The sequence below is a fragment of the Falco punctatus genome (assembly GCF_963210335.1).
Source record: "Falco punctatus genome assembly, chromosome: 8".
NCBI lineage: Eukaryota > Metazoa > Chordata > Aves > Falconiformes > Falconidae > Falco > Falco punctatus.
The window spans coordinates 1,677,690-1,697,531 of record NC_137588.1 but is presented as its reverse complement, the minus strand read 5'-3'; the positions used below and the strand labels follow the sequence as shown (position 1 = coordinate 1,697,531).

The 19,842-nt window shown below is 45.3% G+C and overlaps 2 protein-coding genes across 3 annotated transcripts in view; one reads left to right on the top strand and one right to left on the bottom strand.

The window, feature by feature from the left end:
* Positions 1-157: 157 nt before the first annotated feature.
* On the top strand, positions 158-17,364 carry LOC308068635 (MOB-like protein phocein). Of its 2 annotated transcripts, XM_080399571.1 has the most exons (8): positions 8,972-9,113; positions 10,767-10,829; positions 11,321-11,421; positions 12,998-13,040; positions 13,297-13,383; positions 15,020-15,099; positions 15,921-16,032; positions 16,967-17,364. In XM_080399571.1, exons 1-8 carry the CDS (start codon positions 9,054-9,056, stop codon positions 17,096-17,098), a joined length of 678 nt encoding a protein of 225 aa, XP_080255697.1. In that variant the 5' UTR covers positions 8,972-9,053; the 3' UTR covers positions 17,099-17,364. The 2 variants fall into 2 exon arrangements, with proteins under 2 accessions (XP_080255698.1, XP_080255697.1); XM_080399572.1 differs by lacking the exons at positions 8,972-9,113; positions 10,767-10,829; positions 11,321-11,421; ... (3 more) ...; positions 15,921-16,032; positions 16,967-17,364 and adding exons at positions 158-326; positions 1,405-1,569; positions 2,816-2,905; positions 3,472-3,829.
* A 597-nt stretch (positions 17,365-17,961) lies between these two features.
* Positions 17,962-19,842, bottom strand: part of RFTN2 (raftlin family member 2) — a 41,406-nt gene continuing 39,525 nt past the window's right edge. The window contains exon 10 of the mRNA XM_080399567.1: positions 17,962-19,567. The gene's annotated coding sequence lies outside the window, so the exon portion shown is untranslated. The remainder of the gene's footprint in view (positions 19,568-19,842) is intronic.

Sequence of the window (19,842 nt, the reverse complement as noted above, 5' to 3'; positions counted from 1 at the left end):
CCGCCAATTCCAGAACCTTCTGGAACGCTCATGCTCGCTGAAGGTCAAAGTTGAGCTGACCTCACTTCCGGGCGAGGGGCCGGCGGCGGCGCGGCGTGGCGTGGCGCGGTGCGGTGCGGCGCAGCCTGCGGCCCCGCAGAGGTTCCCGCGCCCGGCCCCTCGGCAGCGGAAAATTCGGCGGCGGGCGCGAGCGAGCGTGAACGGGCCGCTGGGGGGGCCGGGGCGGCGGGCTCCTCTCGGGGGCGGGGCGCGCATGCGCAACCCGTGACCTTCCTCACGTGTGCGCGGCGGCCGGTCACTCGGCGGCGGGGAGCGGCGGCAGCATGGTGAGCGCCCGCGGGCCGGGCAGCCGCGAACGGGCTCGCCCCGGCTTCGGCGGGACGGGACGGGGACGGTGGGGAGGCGGGCGGGCGGGCAGTCAGATTGCCGGCCCTGGTTCGCCACCGCCTACGGCCGCCCCGTGAGATGCCACCAGCCCCGCGGCGTTAGCGGGGGCTGCCCCGCGGGGTGCGCGGTGCCGCCGCAAGGTCACGCAGGCGGCGGGGCGGCGGGACCGGGGCAGCGTAGGGGCCGCCTGGGGCTTCCCGGCGGCCGCAGCCCCGTGGTGTGCCTCGCTCGCCGTGGCGGGAGCGGCGCGGCCCCGCGGCTGGCGGTGGGTGCCCGGCGGGGGCTCCCTGCGGCCCCGCCGTGCCCCTGGCTCCCGGTCCAGGCGCGCTGCTGCCCGGCCCCCGCTGGGCGCGGGGAACGGGCCGTGACGGCGCCGGTGCTTGGCCGAACCGGCCGCCCCCGCCCTGGCGTGGCAGCGGAGGCCGCAGCCGCGGGAGCGCGCCTAGCGGCCCGTGCCCGGGGCGTTCCTGGCGAGGCCGCAGCCGCCCGCGGGGGCCGGCGCAGGTGGCGGCGCGGCCCGGGAGCGCAGGGCCCTTGACACTGGGCACCCGGGTAGCGTTTTGCTGCTTGACTGTAAAACACTCCACGAATAAAACCGTTACTGTGCCAAGAGGCCGTTAATCGTCATGAAAAGGCTGGTATGAATGAGTACGTCCAGCTCCTGTAATCAGCGGTCGTGCTCACCGGGCTAGAGTGACTGAGGGCTGGGGGTTGGCGGTCGGTGGAGCGGGTCAGCCCGAGGAGGGGGCAGCCCTGGCTGGGGGATTATCCCCAGCTGGAGCTCGTCTTCCTGCGGCTGTGTTGTCAGCGGAGCCCCGCATCTGCTTGTGTCTTTAGCAATTTCTGATGCAATTAAAGGTAGCATATCTTTGCTATTTTAAAAAATACATGCTCAGCAGTTGTCTCAAACTATGAGTTTCTTTCAAAAGAGAAATCTCTTTGGTTGTTGTTTTTGACTCTTTAATTGCAATTTCCTTGTAATGTTGCTCTCATTACAATGTACGATTGCTTCCACAGGCAGGAAAGGCATTCAGGAAATTTCTTCCCCTCTTTGATCGCGTTCTGGTTGAAAGATGTGCAGCTGAGGCAGTAACCAAAGGAGGCATCATGATTCCAGAAAAAGCGCAAGGGAAGGTGCTACAAGCGACAGTGGTAGCGGTTGGCTCGGGTGCCAGAGGAAAGGTAAATGCCCTGCAGCATTCCATTTGGGTAGGATTAGTTACAGGGCAGTAGCTGGAACATACCACAGGGAGGGGATGGCTGCAGGTGTAACTAACCGTAGAGACCGCTCACAAAAATGGATGATGGTGAAAGAGGAGGAAGAAACCTCAGGTTCACCAGACTGGCTCTGCTGTTTTGGGGGGGATCTTGGTTCATTGGTTCTCAGCCAGAAACGTGAAGGACTGGCAGCCGCCTTTGTTAAAACTATTACGTGCCTGACTTTCTGTGCCTTGTGAGCAGGGTGGAATCCCAGCATGTGGCAGTCACTGCCTTGTGCTGTGCAAAATATTGTCTGTAAGGATTAGGGCTTACTGGAAAGAAAATCAGGAATCAAAAGAAATAAGCGTTAAGTACTTTTTTGTTAATTTTGCATGTTGACTCTGTACCTGGAATCATAAAAAAAATAACAGTTTTCACAAAAGTGCCAGCGGCTGTGGGATTTTTGGCATCAGAAGGGTTTTTTCCCCCACCAAAGCAGTGTTCAGTTAGTAGTGGTATTGGAAAACAGGTTAAACTTCAACTTGGGTCTGCTGACTTGGGCTGTCTCTTTGCCATAAGTTGCTCCATACATACCGTGCTGTTTCGCATCAGCATCTGATACTTAAAGCTTTATATTGTGAAGTGGTGCTAATATTTGACTAACATGTTAATATTTTATTTGTAATGCAAAAATATAATTAAACTTTATCAGGTGTTGCCAAACAACTGATTTGCCAGCAACAGTGCCAAGTTGATCAGAATAACAGGTGGGAAGATGCTGCCAGCTGGCACCTGGGGAAGTTAGCCTTGGCTGCAGAACGTGGAAATGGGCTTGCTCCCTTCATTTCTCGTGGGGGTTTCATGGTCTTTCACTTAATTTCTCAGGTTTCTTGGGTGTATTTTTTTCTTTATGTGAAGTCCTATTTGGTACATCAAGCAAAGACCTCATTGTTGTACGTACACTTGAAACTAAACGAAAATGAATTATATTTAGAAAATCAGTGTAGTTCTACTGCCTAAATGTCGCAGGACTCCCATGCTTGAGAACTGGCTGCTGTGCTTCTCTCTCCCTAGTAAGCCTGTATGTTCTAGTTTCACTGCATGGTGAAAGTACAGAGTCATTGCGATTTCCTGAATGTTTTGTATGTGGGTGGATGATGGTAGTTTGGAGGAATTGCGTTACATCTGTCTATATTGTGGAAAACTAAGGATTTCTTTTTTCTTTCAGAATGGCGAGATTCAGCCCGTGAGTGTAAAAGTTGGTGAAAAGGTTTTGCTGCCGGAGTACGGTGGCACTAAGATTGTACTAGATGATAAGGTAGGTTTCCCAGCTCTGTGAGTGCAAACGAAGTGGGTTCCCACAGTGTCGGACTGCTGGTGCTAAATACTGTAGCTAGGTCATACTGTTAGCAGCACGCAGGAAACACAGCTGTTGGTATTCGGATGGGAGCAGCTGAATCCAGCCGGCTTCTGGCACCTGTAGTACTTGCTGCTTCCACCCCTGCTTAAAAGGAAGGAACCACGGTAACCTCTGGCCTGACCTGTGCTGGGCGGACAAAGCGGTTCCATAGGCCAAGCGTATGTTAAGAGGGAACCCACAAGGCGCTGCAGTTACTGGGGGTATCCCTGCTTTTGACAGGGAGAGCCTGCAGAACTGTCTGGTAACAGTTCCTGCACTTCCTACTACTAAAAATAGTGATGTGGTAGCTTTCCCAAAGGGTATCTTGGGACTTCTCAAGAAGTCAACGTGTAGAGCTGGTCTTGGTTGGCTCACTTCTGACAGCGGGAGCCCTGACTTCAGAACAAGGCAGTATTTGCAAAACAACTGGAAAGAATAACTGATACGACAGGTAGTGATGTATGGCTTTTTTCTTTCTTTTGCAGGACTACTACTTGTTTAGAGATGGTGACATTCTTGGGAAATACGTGGACTAAACCTGTTGCAGTACCAGTCATCCATTCCACTAAAATGCTGAAATTTTTCTTTCATCATGTAAATAATGTCTTTTATTTTATAATAAGCAGGCATTGAGTCTCTGAAATAACTGGTGATCTCACTGTAATGATGGAACGCAAATAAAAATATGTACAGTCAGAAAACGATTGCTCTTGCTTCAGTTCCATTGAACAGTGAAATTCAGATGACCACCACCCAGCCTTAATTATTCCAAACAACACACCATTTTATATCCTTATCTCTGTACTGAGGTTGTAAAGGTCTTTACAATAAACTTCTAAAACTCTTCCGCCTCCGTCTCAGTTTCTGCTATTGCTCAGTGAAACTGAGTCTCAATTGTGCAATGAACTAACCTCTCTGAAATGATGCAGTTGCGGTAATAAATAATTTTCCCTGAACTTGTATTAAGCTGGAAGATGAGTTTAAAATGGTAATCACTCAGATGCAGGGATGAGCGGGACCGTCAGCTAGTTCCCTTGCACTCTGGACTTTTATCTTAAGGTAACACAATGGGGTTTTTTAACTTCTGCCTTGGCAGAACACTAACAAACAGCCTGTCCCACAGCAGTCTAAAAGGAGCTTGGTACTTGCCATGCCCATGTGAGAACAAAATCATCCAGTTCACAGATGAAGCAGATAACAATTAACTTGTTCTGATATATCCCTCACTGGATTTTGCCAAAACAAGTAACTTCCACACCAGCAGTTAGTTGGGCAGAACTGGGGCTGATGCTGATCTTAAAGCAAATTTCTTTACTGGTTACTACGCTATCTTAGGGCAGATCTCCAGCTGCACCATAACTCAGTAGAGAGCAGATTTGATAAATTTTACTTCCTTTATCATTAATGCAACATTCTTAAATGGCAAGATACTCGCTTGGGTGATGCTGAAGCAACCAAATTTGCCCATTTCCAACCACCCCTATCTTGCCTTGGAAAAGGGTTCGAGGTGGTTCACACCACGGGTACACAAAACTGCCCTTTATACACTGTGCCTAGCGCTTTCGGAGTTGGTATGCATGCGTTGATCTGGTGCAGTCTGAGAACATAAGCTGCCTCAAAATGTTTTGATGTAGTCTTAAGTGAAACGAACCTGTATGTACTTGCTGCTAATGAAACTTTTAATGGCAGTCGTTAAATGGTACTTCTTTCTCATTCCATTCAAGCTGTTACAAAATCAATGTTGCTAGATCCACTGTAAGTCTTATGCTGGAGACAACAAAAAAAAGTCTACTGGGAAACATTTTTTAGAACTCCAGTAGCTGCAGTGGGGAACTTCAGCTCTGAGGTACTGTGAAACACACTGCTTTCTGCCAGGGCACTGCTGGGTCCCTCCCCACAGCAGCTGAACTTCAGCACAGAGGTGCTACCTAGATGCCAGTTGCCGCCCAGCTACTCCGCCGGGAGCTGCATTCGGCAGTCTTGGCTGTAAGGTCTGCTCCCCGAGGCTGCGGGGCGTGCTGCTCACCGCCTGCTCACCGCCCGCCTGCTTTGGAGCTGTAGGCAAAGCTGGCAAAAGTCACCACTGTGCAGGTGCTTTAAAGTCCCACCGAACCATGTGCTAAATTAAAAAAAAAAAAGTTTTCACTAGAAAAGGCCTACTTCATGAAATCTGCCCTAGCGCAGTTTTACCTTGGTAGTTACAGCAGTGCGCTTCGTGGCTGAAACTTAAGGTTACCACCTCACGAGTATCTTGAAAGACAATAGATGGTGTAATAAAACACAAACTCGCTGAGAAGCATTATCTCCCGCTAGAGCAAGGACGCCTGTGCCTTCCCTGATAAGGTAGCTATTCTGGGGCAGGCACATACCAAAGGAAGGTATTTAACATATCTACAAACTACTTGTGGGAACTAGACCCCATCTCAGTGAGAAATGGATGCAGTAGGAGTCGACTCCCAACAGAGAAATGCTTGGGCCTAACGTGTCAGCATTTCCTTCACGATGTCTTTTAGAGGCATCAGTTACATCGGGTCCCCACTTCACAAAAAATTTCACGTTTGCTGTTCTTGGTTATGAGGAGCCGCTACAGTCGGTGGGGTGCGATCTGAGGGCGGGTGACCCAGGGGCAGCAGGTACCCGCTCATACCTGCACAACTTGCCTTCAGCCCCAGGCGCCGCGCTCCTCGGCCGGGGCAGCAGGGCTGTGCCAGTCTGCTCCCCACCAGCACCGCCACAAACACGTGCCGCACAAGCCTGCTCCCCGCAACTCAACCTTCATCCCATGTTCTCAGCCCCAGCAGATTTTCAGCAGCTTGATATCATATTTAATTATTTAATAAAATATTTAGCACGGCTTTATCGACTAGTGTTTACATAACTGATTAGAAACAAAAGTTACATTTTCCTAAGAACTTTCACGGGAGTAAGTTATTTACGGATATGGAGAAAAAATGCCCATGTTCCTAGCCCTAATCAAATGAAGGACATGCTTGAACATCTGCCTGCTGGATCGATTGCATTTTTTTCTTGCACCATGAGGCTATCGCTGCAAGCAAGGACAAGATAACTCTTACAAAGCCAAGGCGATCCATCTGCTGTGGCTGTTCCTTAGCCCACGGTAGCATGCCAAATTCCATACCCCTCAGGTTCTATAGAGAAGGACTGAATCAATCACAAATGCTCTTTCTTTGCTGTGTCATTCCTATAGGAATTTAGATTTCTTTATTCCACGGTTTTCTTGACTATTCCAAAGCTTCAATTTCGGCAAAAATGTTACATATTGCCCTCCCTGCTTTTTTGGGCGGGGGGAGATACAGTCCTTCCCAGCCTTTCCTCAGGCTGTCTGAATCATGAGGAAACAAGATGAACTCCACGTAATTTTGCTACTTTCCTTTCTTAACATTTCAGAACAGCGTCCGCTAGCAGCAGCTATACTGCTTTCAGAAAACCTTTATTGTCCTGGTTATGTCATCCTGCTGTAGCAAGAAAAGGATGAAGCTTTTTACACACTAGTAGAGAAGAAAGGAAGGCCAGGTCCCACACAGCACAAGAACAGTCAATAAGATTTTGGCCAAATATTCCATTTTTCACTCTTGAAAGCCATAAGACAATGAGGACCAGGTGAAAACCAAAAAATGAAATTACTGTTGATCAGATTTTGTTTAAAAACAACTCAATATCCAAGAAAACAACAAAAAAAATGAGTGGCTTCTGAGAATACAGGGTTAATTATCAGGGGCAACAGGAGAGTCTACAGAAACACTGCAGATTTCTTTCCTTTTTCTGCAGATCCATGAGGCAGTTGCAGACTGAACTAACATAGCTCTCTCCGAGAGGTATTTCTTCACAGCCAGATTTATTTTCATTTGAGAAGCAAGATGTCCATGAAACAAAAGTCAGGGACAAATGTAAATATCAAATCCCTGACTCTTCTGCGCCTTAGATACCAGCTAAACCTTGAATATGATGATAAAAAAAGAAAAAACAACAAAGCCCAAACAAGCTGCTGAATTTTCAAGGACTTAAACAGCTACAATTTCTTTTACCTTGGGACTGGCTAGTTACAGTATCAATCTCATAAAAAACTAATGTTGGATTACAGCTGATCTAATGAGGTACTAGGAGATTTGTACCCTTCATTCTAATGCACCATTTTTGCCCAGTGTTATTAACCTTTTCAGGGTTTCTTACGCAAACTGCCAAGAAGTGCTGAGTTTTGCCACATGACTGGAATAGCTAACATCTCTGGGGCAGGAATGCTGACCGGGAGTAAAAAAGTAACTAATGCAAACTGAACTCAGGTGCCTGAAGTTAGGAATGCCACCCCTGTGTTACAGCCTAACGAGAACAGAGCTGCCGCTGTCAATATAAACTGCTGGTTAGCTGGGTGCGTGTGCTGGGGCAGGAGATGACCCTGTTACTCACACTTTGTCCAGCTTTCAGCTCTAACCTGGCCCCAGAACAAGGCAGGATCCTGGTCATAGCACTGGCCAGGCAAAATAAGTATTCAAAATGCACTTTGCCTTTGGATGGGAAAACCTGATTAGAGACTTTTCAATGTTTTTGATCCGGAAATGTTTCAGGTACTCTAAACTCATTGGGTAGATGGAAGAGGTTTTAATATGGAGAAGCACATGGTATTGTCTTGAGTGACAATTGAAATGAACTGAGTCAGGGGCAGGGACACCACACTTAGCATTCACTCTGTAATGCAGTGGGGGTAGGGGCAGCGTCAGGTACCAGCTGTCTCCGCTTTTCAGGAAACAACACACAACTGCAGCCATTTATTGATTGACTGTATACAAGGAGGCATCTTGGCTCTGCCTTGTTGCTCTATCGTTCTTGCTTGCAGACAGAAGCAATTCACCCTTACTCTGTACTCCTCGTGACCATCTAGTGCCTGGAAACAGGGCAGCTCCCGAATAATTTTCTTCTTCCTAATCCTACAGAAATAACATGAGCCGCTCCAGTCTTCCAAAATGTCTACTTGCTTGTAACAGGGACCTATTTACCAGCCAGCTATAAGCTAAAGGTGCCTTTTTAATGTTTTCTTGCCAAATACAGCCAACACGTGTAACACCCAGCTTGGTAAGCCTTAAAACCCAAGTGAACTGTTTTCCATTAGCAGAGCAGTCCGTGACCTCTGTGCAAGCCTGTCTGTCCTGCCCCCGAGGACCTAGAAAGGCTTTGTGTCGACTTTGAAGCATTTTGCCCCAAGTCACTGTTGTTTGGGGTTTTTTATTCATCATTCTCAGCAGTAACAACTATGTATCATTAATATAGGACTTCAAATATTTGTTGAAAATCACACTCTTATGGTTTATACCATACAAAAGAATTGTTTTGTACAGAATAGCGTATCGTACAAAATATTGACTGGGTTGCATTGTACAGAGACTGGCGCAGAGCGAGGACTGACCGTGGAGGAGTGCACACGCAGCCAGGTGCTGACAGCAGGACACCGATGGAACGGGCTGCAGTCTGAAGCATGTATTTTCCTCAGCAGCCAGCCAGCTCCTTCTCTGGAGGCTTCACCTCACAAACCCAGCCACCACACACTGCTCCAGCCCCGGCGCCATGACACCGCCCGCACCGTGCAGCTCACGCGTCCCGGCGGGGACCGAGCAACCCGGGCAAACGGCCACCATGAAAGCCGTCCCCGCCTGCCGGGGGCACCTGTGGGTGCTGTCCCTCGAGGCTCGCAGGGAAGCCCTGGAAGCAGCTCGGGGGGAGCTGGGACACAGAGAGGCGGCTGCCCTAGAGAGGGGGACGGAGGGAGGCAGCTGCCTCAGAGGGGGAGAGCGGGAAGGAGCCGGCCGTCCCGCAGCGGCCGCACGGGCACGGTTTCCCGCGCACCCCCGCGGCCAGAAGAAGGACCAGCACGTGCCGGGGCGAGGGGCGGGGCCGGGGTCAGGGGGCCGCCTCGTGCCGGGGCGGGGCGGGAAGGCCCCGTCCGCCAGTGCCGCCGGCTGCTCTCGCGAGAGGCGCCGCCGCGGCCGCCCCGCCCCGCCCCCCGCTCCGGCCCCGCCCGGCGCTGCCGCATCCGGGTCCTGGCGCCGCTGTCACTATGGTCATGGCGGAGGGGACGGCAGTGCTGAGGCGGAACAGGCCGGGCACCAAGGCCCAGGTGAGGCGGCGAGGCGCCGCGGGCCGTGGCCGGCTGTGGTGGGGGGACGGGCAGCGCCGCCGCCCAGGCTCCGGGCCCGGGTGCCCGTCTGGGTCTCCCCGCGGGCCTGGCCGGGCCTGGCGGGGCCCAGCGCTGCCCGCCGGCGGCGGGCCCGGCCCGGCGGGGTACGGCTTTGTTCCCCGGGGCGAGGCCGGGCCCGGCCGCCCGCTCTCCCCGCGGGGCGCTGAGGGGCCCGGCCGGGGCGCGGTGGCGGGGGGGCCGAGGGCAGCTGGGCCTGGCCGCCGGCGGGGCCGCCGCTCGCGGCCTGTCGCTGGAGTCGCGGCTGTGATGGCCGGGGAGGGGCGGGCGGGGCCGCACGGGCGGGCCCCGGCTGGGGGCTCGGCAGCGGCAGCCCCCGGTCTGCACGGGGAGGCAGTGCTAGGCCCCGCCGCCTCGCCGGGGGCCCGGTGCCTCGGGGGACCCCGGGAGGCGGCCGTCTGCGAGCAGTCGTGCGGGCCGGGCTCCCCTGCGGGGCACGGCGCTGCTCACCTGGCCGCGCACGGGGCGAGGGTCCCGCACAGCCCCGGCTCCTTCTGTCGCGGAGGATGTGTGAAGGAGATAGAACGCTGTCCGCCTCTGACATAGTTGGGGTATTCTGAAAAACTGCAAGCTGGACACACACCTAGATGTAGTTAAATTATAAAGTTCATCTAGGCTGAAGCCTTTCGCAATCATACCATTTCTCTCGTGGCTGTATTTAACTTTTAATTTTGGATGACACTAGTATAGCTACCCAGTATGTGAATACAATTACTTAATGATACCTCAGCACTGGATGTGCACTCTGGATACTTTCTGAGCGATGACTGTGTTCTCCCAAGAACAGATTGCAAAGCTGCGCAGCTGGAACGTGTTCATTGAGTCATTGCCTCTACTAGGATGGCTGTGGGAGGCTGGTGCGCAGCACTGCCGGATAATAAGAGGGAGTAGCACCGAGTTCTAGGTGTGAAAAATGCAGAGTAAGAAAACGCGTGTGTCTGGGACCATTGTAATTGCAGCAGATGCAAACTGCTGCAGAACGCTGAAGTACAGCTGGATCTGAGGTGAAGCTTCAGGAGGGTGTTAGCGTTAACAGTATTGAACACGGTGGGTTAGCAGAGCCACCAGCCACCGAGTTATGAGAGAGAACGTAGCGCCAAGTCAGGCCAACACTGCGTAGCTTGTCTCAGTTTAGAGAAGACTTTTCCAGTGGTGCATATACACCTACTGGGATATACTGGGATTTTTGGCTTTATAACTGTTGCATAATACTATGCTCTACAGACCTCTTTTCTTCCCCATTCTTACATGGTCTAACATGTGAAATGGGCACTGTATGCAAATACTTCATCTAAAACCCACAGGCTACATAGGTGTTACAGCAAGATGTAGGGGAGAGACAACGTTTATTGTGTAGTCACACAGAACTTTTAAGATAGGATTGTAACATTAGGCACGTAAGTCCCGTTTCACCCTGCTCTTGCCAAGATTGTGTGCTGCTTCTGTTAAGATGTAGCTTCCTGGAATTGTATAAACCACATCTATTTTCCTGTGTGTTCAAGCTTATTGTAGACTGCTCGCTTTTCTTCCTCCCCCTCTATTTTTGTTAAATTGGTTTTAAACTTCATTTAACAGGATTTCTACAATTGGCCTGATGAATCCTTTGAAGAAATGGATAGTACGCTGGCTGTTCAGCAGGTATTCTTCCTTATGTGAAATCCTGTTAATAAGTTCAGTTTCTCAGTTATGTATTGTGGTGAAAAAACGGGCAACACAACATGCTATTGATCTGCTCAGAATGTTGCTGCACAAGAGTGCATTTCATAAGCACATAATTATTAATTGTGTATGCAGAAATAGCTAGAATTCCCATGTCTGGTTTAAGCAAATTAGATTTAAGAAAATGGTCGGGGTTCCTGTTGGGGTTCTTTTGTTTGGAGATGGATGTTGTACAAAAGCTGTAAAATTTACCTCTTCTTTCACCTTTTCTATTTAAGGAAAGGCTTATTGCAGATCTGGCACTTTTTATACCATTTTTTTTTTTTACCCTGCCCATCTACTCTAACGTTTTAGTCTGTCAATAACTTCTTAAGTAAAGAGAAAAAGTCCCTCAAAGATCTCATGTCCTAAATATACTCTTACAATAATTAACAAGAAGATCTAGATTTAACTTCTTCCCCCTCTCCTAGTACATTCAGCAAAACATAAGGGCAGACTGTTCCAACATCGATAAGATCCTTGAACCTCCTGAAGGCCAGGATGAAGGTGTATGGAAGTACGAACATTTAAGGTAAGAATCCATGTTTTGTCAACGTAGCGTCCCGATTCTATGTGTTGTTCATCGACAGTAGTAGTGAGTCTTCTGAATGTGACAGATCAGAAGTAACTTAAATAGAACTTGATATTTCTACTATTGAATATTTTTATACTTAGGAATTCTGAAAATAATGAATACCTTGCTCTTTCTAAAGCATTATGATGCACTCCGATCTAGTGTTCTGGATGTTTTTTAAGAAAATGTACCTCACTTCAAAAGCTGTACTAGCATGCTTTGAATATGAAAATATGGTCGTGAGTTTCCATAGCACTTTCTCCTAGTATCATCAGTTCTTCCTCTCTGTTAATTGGGAATGTGATTCCCAGATGCTCCCAGTGCTTTTTCTGAAACTTGCAAGAAAGTAGGCTTTAGCTGGGAAAGCAAGAGTACCTATGTCTTGCAGTTCCTTTTCTGGTTGTAAGGAAACTCAAACCTTTTTTTCTCCTTCTCTGTTTGTTTTATGTGGTAAAATAAATACATTTTGGCTAGGCAGTTTGTGCCTGAAAGTCTCCTTCAGTTGTAGTGTAGCTTTACACCCTGTTAATACATATGTAGTAATCCTTTTTTCCTGGTATTACTTTAGTATCCTTGTGTCCTGATTATTGGGGTTTTTTTTTTCCTTTTAAGGTGTCTTCTAACTTTATCAAATACAGTTTCAGGAATAAGAATGGTTCTAAGTTACTCCTAGATTTATATAGCTTGACTTCTTGCCTCATGTTTTCTTTTTCTCTCCTCTGGCCTGGAATAGTTCAAGTAAGACATAGGGAGTCCTCAGAAAAGGAAGAAGTGTATACCTACAGTTACAAAGGACACATTTTAAGAATTTCCCCTGTCCTTTCACACACCGAAAATCACTGTAGATTCACCGAAATGACTTGTCACTAAATACCTGTCATTTTTTGGAAAAATTATTCAGATTTTCTTACAGGACAGAGGGGTGAATTCTCCTAAGTTAAAGAATGCACTTTCATGTATATTCTGGTGAAAGCAGTATTTCTAGAAGCCCCATTCTGTTAATGATCTGTGGTGGGACTTCAGCCACTCAGTTGATCTGGAGGAATTGTATCTTGGAAGGATGGAATGATCCAGCTGTATGAATTTAAAACTTGATTATTTTTTTTTTAATCTTTATTTGTGAACTAGCACTTTCTTCCATAACAAATTCAGTGTCTTAAATGCTTCCACAAAATTATTTGTTAAGCTCAGCCTCTACTGTCAGGTAAGAATTAATTCATAATTGTTTTGCTGAGTAGGAAAAAACATGCTCGTGTGAATTCTGTTTCTCTCAATTTGTAGCCCTTTTATAGCATGTTAATTCCTAGCCTGTTGCCTTTTCATGTGTGACATCAGCTGAAAATTATTCGATGGCATTCTTTTAAGTACAATTTGTTTCATGTTCTGATGTATTTTTTCCACTTTACAAGAATAATTTCCAAAAACACTAAGAGATCTGTGAAGAAGATTAGAATGTATAACATTGTTGTTCATTAGATGTTTCCACTGGGAAAACAAAATGTTGATTTTGATGCTGCTGTTGAAAATTTTTCAGACAATTCTGCCTTGAGCTCAATGGACTAGCTGTCAAGCTTCAGGTAATTCTTTTCTTGATATTTTTATATTGTATCAGGGAGGGGGCTTTTGTATTGTAAGATGCAAACTTTACGGAGCTTTCCTCTAAATTTATACACATAGACTTAAGCAGTGGTTTGCAGTAAGAGCTTTCTAGGGTTTTAAAGACTTCTGGCAAATAAACTTTTTTGGTGGGGGACATGGCAAGAAAGTGCTTTGAAAAGCTCAGCTCATTTTTGCTGTTGGGTGGTTTTCATAACTGAACAATTGTTTTAACAGAGTGAATGCCACCCAGACACATGTACTCAGATGACAGCAACTGAACAATGGATTTTTCTTTGTGCCGCTCATAAAACTCCCAAAGAGGTACGGATGCATTTTGGAAAACTGACCACACTGATGGAGGGTTTTCTTTCACAGTTCGTATATGCATGGGGAGACCACTATATCTGGCGGCTTACTCAAACTGAGTGCTTACGTGGGTTAGGAGTATCACTTGAGGTTTCCTTCTTTCCTGTTCTGTAGTAGCTTGCAGAAGAATGGGATGAGGTATGAAGGAACTGCTTCTTACCGCACTGTTAGAGACTTCGCACATTCCCCTCTCTTTCTCTCTTAATTTGTGTTGAGACAGCCTGAAACTCAATGGAAAAAGGTCTTTGTTTAATTGAAAGAAGAGTACATGCTGAGAATAGGCTGTCCTTTTCAAACTCTGGCCTTGATCCGTAGCACTAGGCATGTAAGCCTGACAGTCTGAAGGCGCCTGCATGTGCGCGTTCTTAGGGCAGTTACTCCTAAAAGGCAGCGGAGTCATAAAAGTACTTTACGTTGAGCGGGTTATCAGCATGGCCGTAGCTTGTCTCTCTGAGCGTCCAATTACTTCAAACTTTGTTCAGAGCTCCTGTTGAACCACTTGATAATACTTTTTTTTTTATTGCCTTCAGAAGGTCTTTCTCTGTTGCTATTGGTTATGGCAGTAGTGCAGTCTGTCATATTTTTGTATTTCACCTTCTAGAAAAAGGTATTGGTTCTCCTTAACCCTGCTTTTTTTGTCCTGTAAGCTTTTCTGTAAGCTTTTTTTTTTTTTTCCAAATTTCTGAGATGCCTTGATTTACCTCTGCAGGCCAACTTTTCCCACTCCCTCCTTTAACCCTCATCCCCACTCGGTATCTTGGCATGTAGTAAGTCTATTTACCCAGCTACACCGGAGAATTGCAGGCTGCTTTTCATCTCTGAGCACACATCATTCAGCTGCCGTTTTCCATGTCGATAATAGCTATCAGCTAATAGCCAGATAGGGGGTGATGCAACCTTGGACTGCTGATAAAAATGTACAACTGAAAAGTCATCTTCCTGAAACTGGGGAACGGAAAAGGGACAGACGCTCCTGTTCTCTCAGTCTGTCTGGGCTCACCCTTACTTTTTTCCTTCTCCTCTCTCTGTACTTGATCCTAGAGCCAGGACTTAGCTTGCCATACATTTAGCTACGCTAATGATTCTGGTTTTCTTTGACAAGGTAAAAAAACCACTGATATGCTCAGGTTTGGGGCTTTTTTTTTTGTTTTGGTTACATTTTTTTGGATAATATGTTACCAGTTTAGGCTGTGAAAGAAAATGTCTGGTGACTGGACTGTGTGGGAAACAAATGAATGATGAGGTAGTGATTGTCTTTCAGTGTACTTGCAGTATGTATTCTTGTAATACAGCTTTACTTAAGGAGATGATGCATAGAATTCACTACTCATGCATAATCACATTTCCATAGTAACTTTTTTCTTGAAACAATTTACATGGGTTGTGAAACAGGGAAGAGAAATGGCTCACTTAAGGAGGAAACGTAGTTAGACCTTCAGAGAAGCTATGTGAAACTTCTGGGAATAAAAATGATCAGTGAGGTTAAAAGCACCAGGAACCATAATTAAAATGTTTCTCTTGAAACAAGTTTTATGACTATGTTTATGCATGCATGCACTCATAATGTGTGCTAACTGTCTTATTTTTGTAGTGTCCTGCTATAGACTACACCAGACACACACTTGATGGAGCTGCATGTCTTCTGAATAGCAATAAATATTTCCCTAGCAGGTAAAAACGTGTTCACTTGGGAGGAGGGAAAAAGTGGCACCTAAACACTTACAAAGCACACTAAAAGGCATAAATGAGTTTTTCATGGACTGCGGCTGAAAATACCAGCAATCCCGCATGTGTCACTTGTTGGTAGACCTACTGTCACTTCTAAGCTAAGGGAGAATTCCTACCTGTTTGAATAGTTTGCCATTTACTGGAGCTGACGGGTGCTTTTTAGGTGGAAACTGTTTTACTAATATCTGTGTGTGTTCTGGGGCTTCCGTTGGAGTAGTATCAACCTAAATAAGAGATTGGCTTTCAGAGGGATGCAGTGACTCGAAGGACTTAAAACAGTATGGCACCGAAAGCCTCCAGAAGCCAACACCAGTCTACTGTGGGACATCAGTGACCACAGAAGACTCAGTGTACTTAATGGGCAGCCCACATATTGGGTCACGGAAACCTATTTTTGATTGGAGAAGTCAAAATTGTGCTTCTCTAGGAAGCCAGTGTTGGCGAGGAGGTACAACTGGAAGTCTTTCTCCTGTTGCCCGTCAATGCTAGAAACCAGAAATCCAGCCATTACCAGAATAACTGATGATGTTTAACTACAGGCACAAATTTTTTTGCAGCCAGAGTACGACTGTAAAATGTGGAGTGTGCACCAACGTTTTTATTTTCCTTCCAAAAATAAGCAAATGCAGACATAGGTATCCGCAACACTTAAGTCTAAATTTTGTGTGCAGTTATATAATGTAAAAATGAGATTTCATACCAGCATGTATCTCAGTAGTCATTCCAGTAGACCTGTTTTGTAACCTTCCTCCTGGTGCTTACAGGGTTAGCATAAAGGAATCCTCTGTAGCCAAATTAGGATCCGTGTGCCGAAGGATTTACAGAATATTTTCACACGCTTATTTTCATCACCGGCAGATATTTGATGAATATGAAGTAAGTAGTTTCAAATTACATCTTGAAAGAAGGGCGTTTACGGACGTTATAGCTGTGACACAGTCGTATTACATGTTTTCTTTTAGTCCTGCCAGAAGATTCGCATTCAAACAAAAGTATTGATTATAGTAATTAGTTTTATAAAAACTGAAATGCTGTGTTGCATTACACATACATATATGTAAATGAAAATTATTATATAAAGTTTACCCAGCTAAGGTTTCCCTTCTATTTGGATAAAAGGCCAGAATTTGAGAGATCTTGTACAGACAGCTCAAATTCGTCTTGTTCTACAGATTCCTGAATGCATTCATGCACTTGGTGCAGTTTGTACAGCTTACATATATGATTTCCTGTTTGCATGTGTTACAAAACAGCTAAGGAATTATAACAGTAAAACCACAGAGAAGAGTAACTGGTGGCAGCTTGTGTGCCTCCAGTAACTTCCAACTTTTTTTTAATGGAAAAGTAGAAAGTACTAGATTGAAAGGAGACAGGGGCTAGAGCTGGATGTAAGAGGAAACCTTTGCCGATTCCCAGTGAAGGCTGCTGAACAGCTGCGGGATGGCTGTGCCCCGTGCTGCTGGGGATGGTGTGTGTAGGAGGAGGTTCACATACCTTAAACCTGTCTTTGGGAGGGTGGATCAGGACTGCACTGCTACTTGAACATACTCTTGTCTAAGTGCTGCTGAATTGAGCTGTGACTTAAGCCTGAAAGTCAGCAGGGTTTTTTGTTAATTACAGTAAACTAATAGCAAGCAGTAACGATTTAAAAGTAGTAATATAAATTTACTATTTAAGTGTTACTACTTCTAAGGCTTGTAAATCTAAGGAGGCAATTACATATAAGCAGGTGGTTTTTTAGTGTGTTCTCCTCAATTGTCTGAAATATTCCTTCTGCATATATTGTTTTTTCCCCTTTTTTCATCTCCAGAATGAAACTTTCTTGTGTCACCGGTTCACTAAGTTTGTGATGAAGTATAATCTGATGTCCAAGGATAACCTGATTGTACCAATTTTGGAGGAAGAAGTGCAAAATTCAGTGTCAGGGGAGAGCGAGGCATGATGGGAATGGCAGTACAGAAGTCTGTACTGAATCTAAACATTAATTATGTACTGTATATACCATTTTAGACACTTCAATCACGTATCCTCATAGCTTTGTTTAGTATACTTTTTGTATGCTGTGTGCATTGCCTTTTAATATGGGAAATACTTTTTAAGTTATTCATGAGCTGTATATTCATCAATGTGGCACTCATGGTTTTTAAATAAAAGTAGTAGTATCTGTTTATAATGCCTGTTAATAAAAGAATTTACAGTTCTCTAAAATTGCTGCTAAACAATCATTGAATCACAATCCTGAAGAGGTGTCTGATTGGGTGGGGAAAAAAGTGAGATTAAGATTGCACAGCAAGCCATTTTTTAATGCAGTAGCTATATTAAGTCTTAGTTCAAAGATTATCACCTTAAATATATAATTCTTCAGGAATCTTCTTGCAGTGTAGCTTATTCCTAATTTAGCTTTTATTTTTTTAAGATGGCTTTGAAGATTTACTTTTGGATGTGCACATTCCTGTATGCGTATATCCAAATACTAATAGGATCTATAGTATTTGTAATACCGAAAGGACAATTTCAGTATGCTATTGGACATATATATTCTTGATATACATCTAACATACTTTCTGGACTTTTTTTTTTTTTGTTAACAGTGGAGGTTTGTGTACAGCAGGGGACAGGTTCTGCACTGTCTTCTGCTGTTCTCCAGTCTGCAACTTCTCTAAACAACAACTGTGGCAGAAAAGTCGATGGCTTATACCTGTGCATATTTATAGCAACTGCTTACAGATTATACCTCATAAATATTCATGTTACACTACATAACACACTAGCATGGTCTTTGCTTGTATTCATAGTAACAGCCTTCTGAGTACCTGAAATTGCAAGAGTTAATTGTGTTTTCAGCATACCTTCATTTGTTTTTCCTGGTCCACCTGAATTACATTCTTTGACAGATGTGGATTCATGCTTCTGTTCCCTATCAAATGTTTAGGTCAAGTTGTGTTTGCAGATTTGCAATAACTGACAATTTCCATGAGTGCTGCTTAATTGTGTTATGTCTGGAATGATAGAATTAAATTTTTTGGAGATTAATATAGCAGACGTACAGCTAAGCATACATGAATGCAGGGTCTGAAAGCACTAGCAGGGTTCTTATGCTAAATGACTTTTGCCTAGCTGTTTGAGAATTAGCTGGTTGTTTCTCTCTGAGGTTGCCAGGGGCCCTCTTTGTTCCTTTAAGCAGGTCAGAATGGGCTAACTCAGCTGCTTTTGGTAATCTACACTTTGTTTTCTATGTTATACTTACTTGGAAAGGAGGAGGGAGTCCACCTATTTTTAATAAGTTTTTTGTCATAATATACTGAACATGCCTTAAATTCTATTTTTCTTTATATGAATCAAGCACACCTCAAGCAACTGTACCACCTGGATGTAAAGGGAATTTAAACAATGAGAAAATAGACTAAGCTTAAGTACTTCAACAGCTGTATTCTTCAGCAGCCCCTTTTGTCTCCTGTTTATCACTGTATTTAATTGTCAGCAGGGTAATTGCATGAGATGTTGTCTGAGTGAAAGTAGCTTTAGTCACTGTCTATACACTTAGCTGTAACTTGCCTTGTATAGACCAGATTACTTGATTTTGATAGGTATCTCGAAGTTTGTACTGCAGGTAGGAGGACTGTATTCAGCAGGTAGTAAAATGTATTTAGTTTTGTTCCAGTCGGCTGTAGAGCCATCCCAGGTGTGGTTCTGTACAGTCACTCTGCATGCTCGTATTGGCCACGGTGACTGGCTGAGACGGGCAAACCCATGTAACTGGTGTTGCTAATTACATTTCCTCTACAAAATTGAAGAAAGTGATGTGGTGCTCAGGACTGCATTAAAATTTTAAACCTCTTTTCTTCCTCTTATGCTTTAAGAGTTTCACTTCAAAACAAAACTCGGGAAGTTTTGATCCTGTTTATTCTCATTCAGATTTGCACTGTAAAGCTGACTTGCTATATACTAAGCTGATTATATAAGGCCTAAGTGAAACACTGCTTGTATTTTCCCTTGCTGTTGTTTACATGAGTACTGTGTACACACATGTGCCTGAATGGTACCATAAAACTTCAGTTAGCCTAAGCAAACCATTGATTTGTCTAATAAATATTAACAGGTTTAATTTAGACTCTACATAATAGGGAAACTGAGACTGTCTTTGAACTATATTGTAAAAAAAAAAAAAAAAGGATAAAATTAAACTGTTTCTTTATCCATACCGCTATATTTTGGCAAGTTATTCTCATTTTCCATCTTGTCCAAGAATGCAGGCAACTGTGTACTTCCAACAGAATGTTCGGTGCTCTCCCATCTCTGCTACAAGGAGTGCTGAAGAAGTTGTATTTTTTCTTGCAAAAGTAGAATACTCATTAGTGTCTTGAAGTCAGACTTCGAATTTATACATCTCTCGAATCACAAAATGCTGGTTCTACAATTAAGAGAAGTAGTAAGGGAGAGCTGGAAGAGGACGCTCCAGGTACCAAAATAAGCACATTATGACAGCACATCACAGATGCAAGGCTGTATTGTAAGCAAAGAGTAGCTTTCAAATGGCTTTTTCCTTAGTCACTGAGGTCTTTCCTGATGTTTGGCTTAGCATTGTCTTGCAGCAAGTCAGCCACAGTGATTTTGCTGGTTTCAAGATTTCAGTTCTCTCACATGTTGTCAGTTTATCTGCTTAAGCAGATCAGAACATTTCAGCAG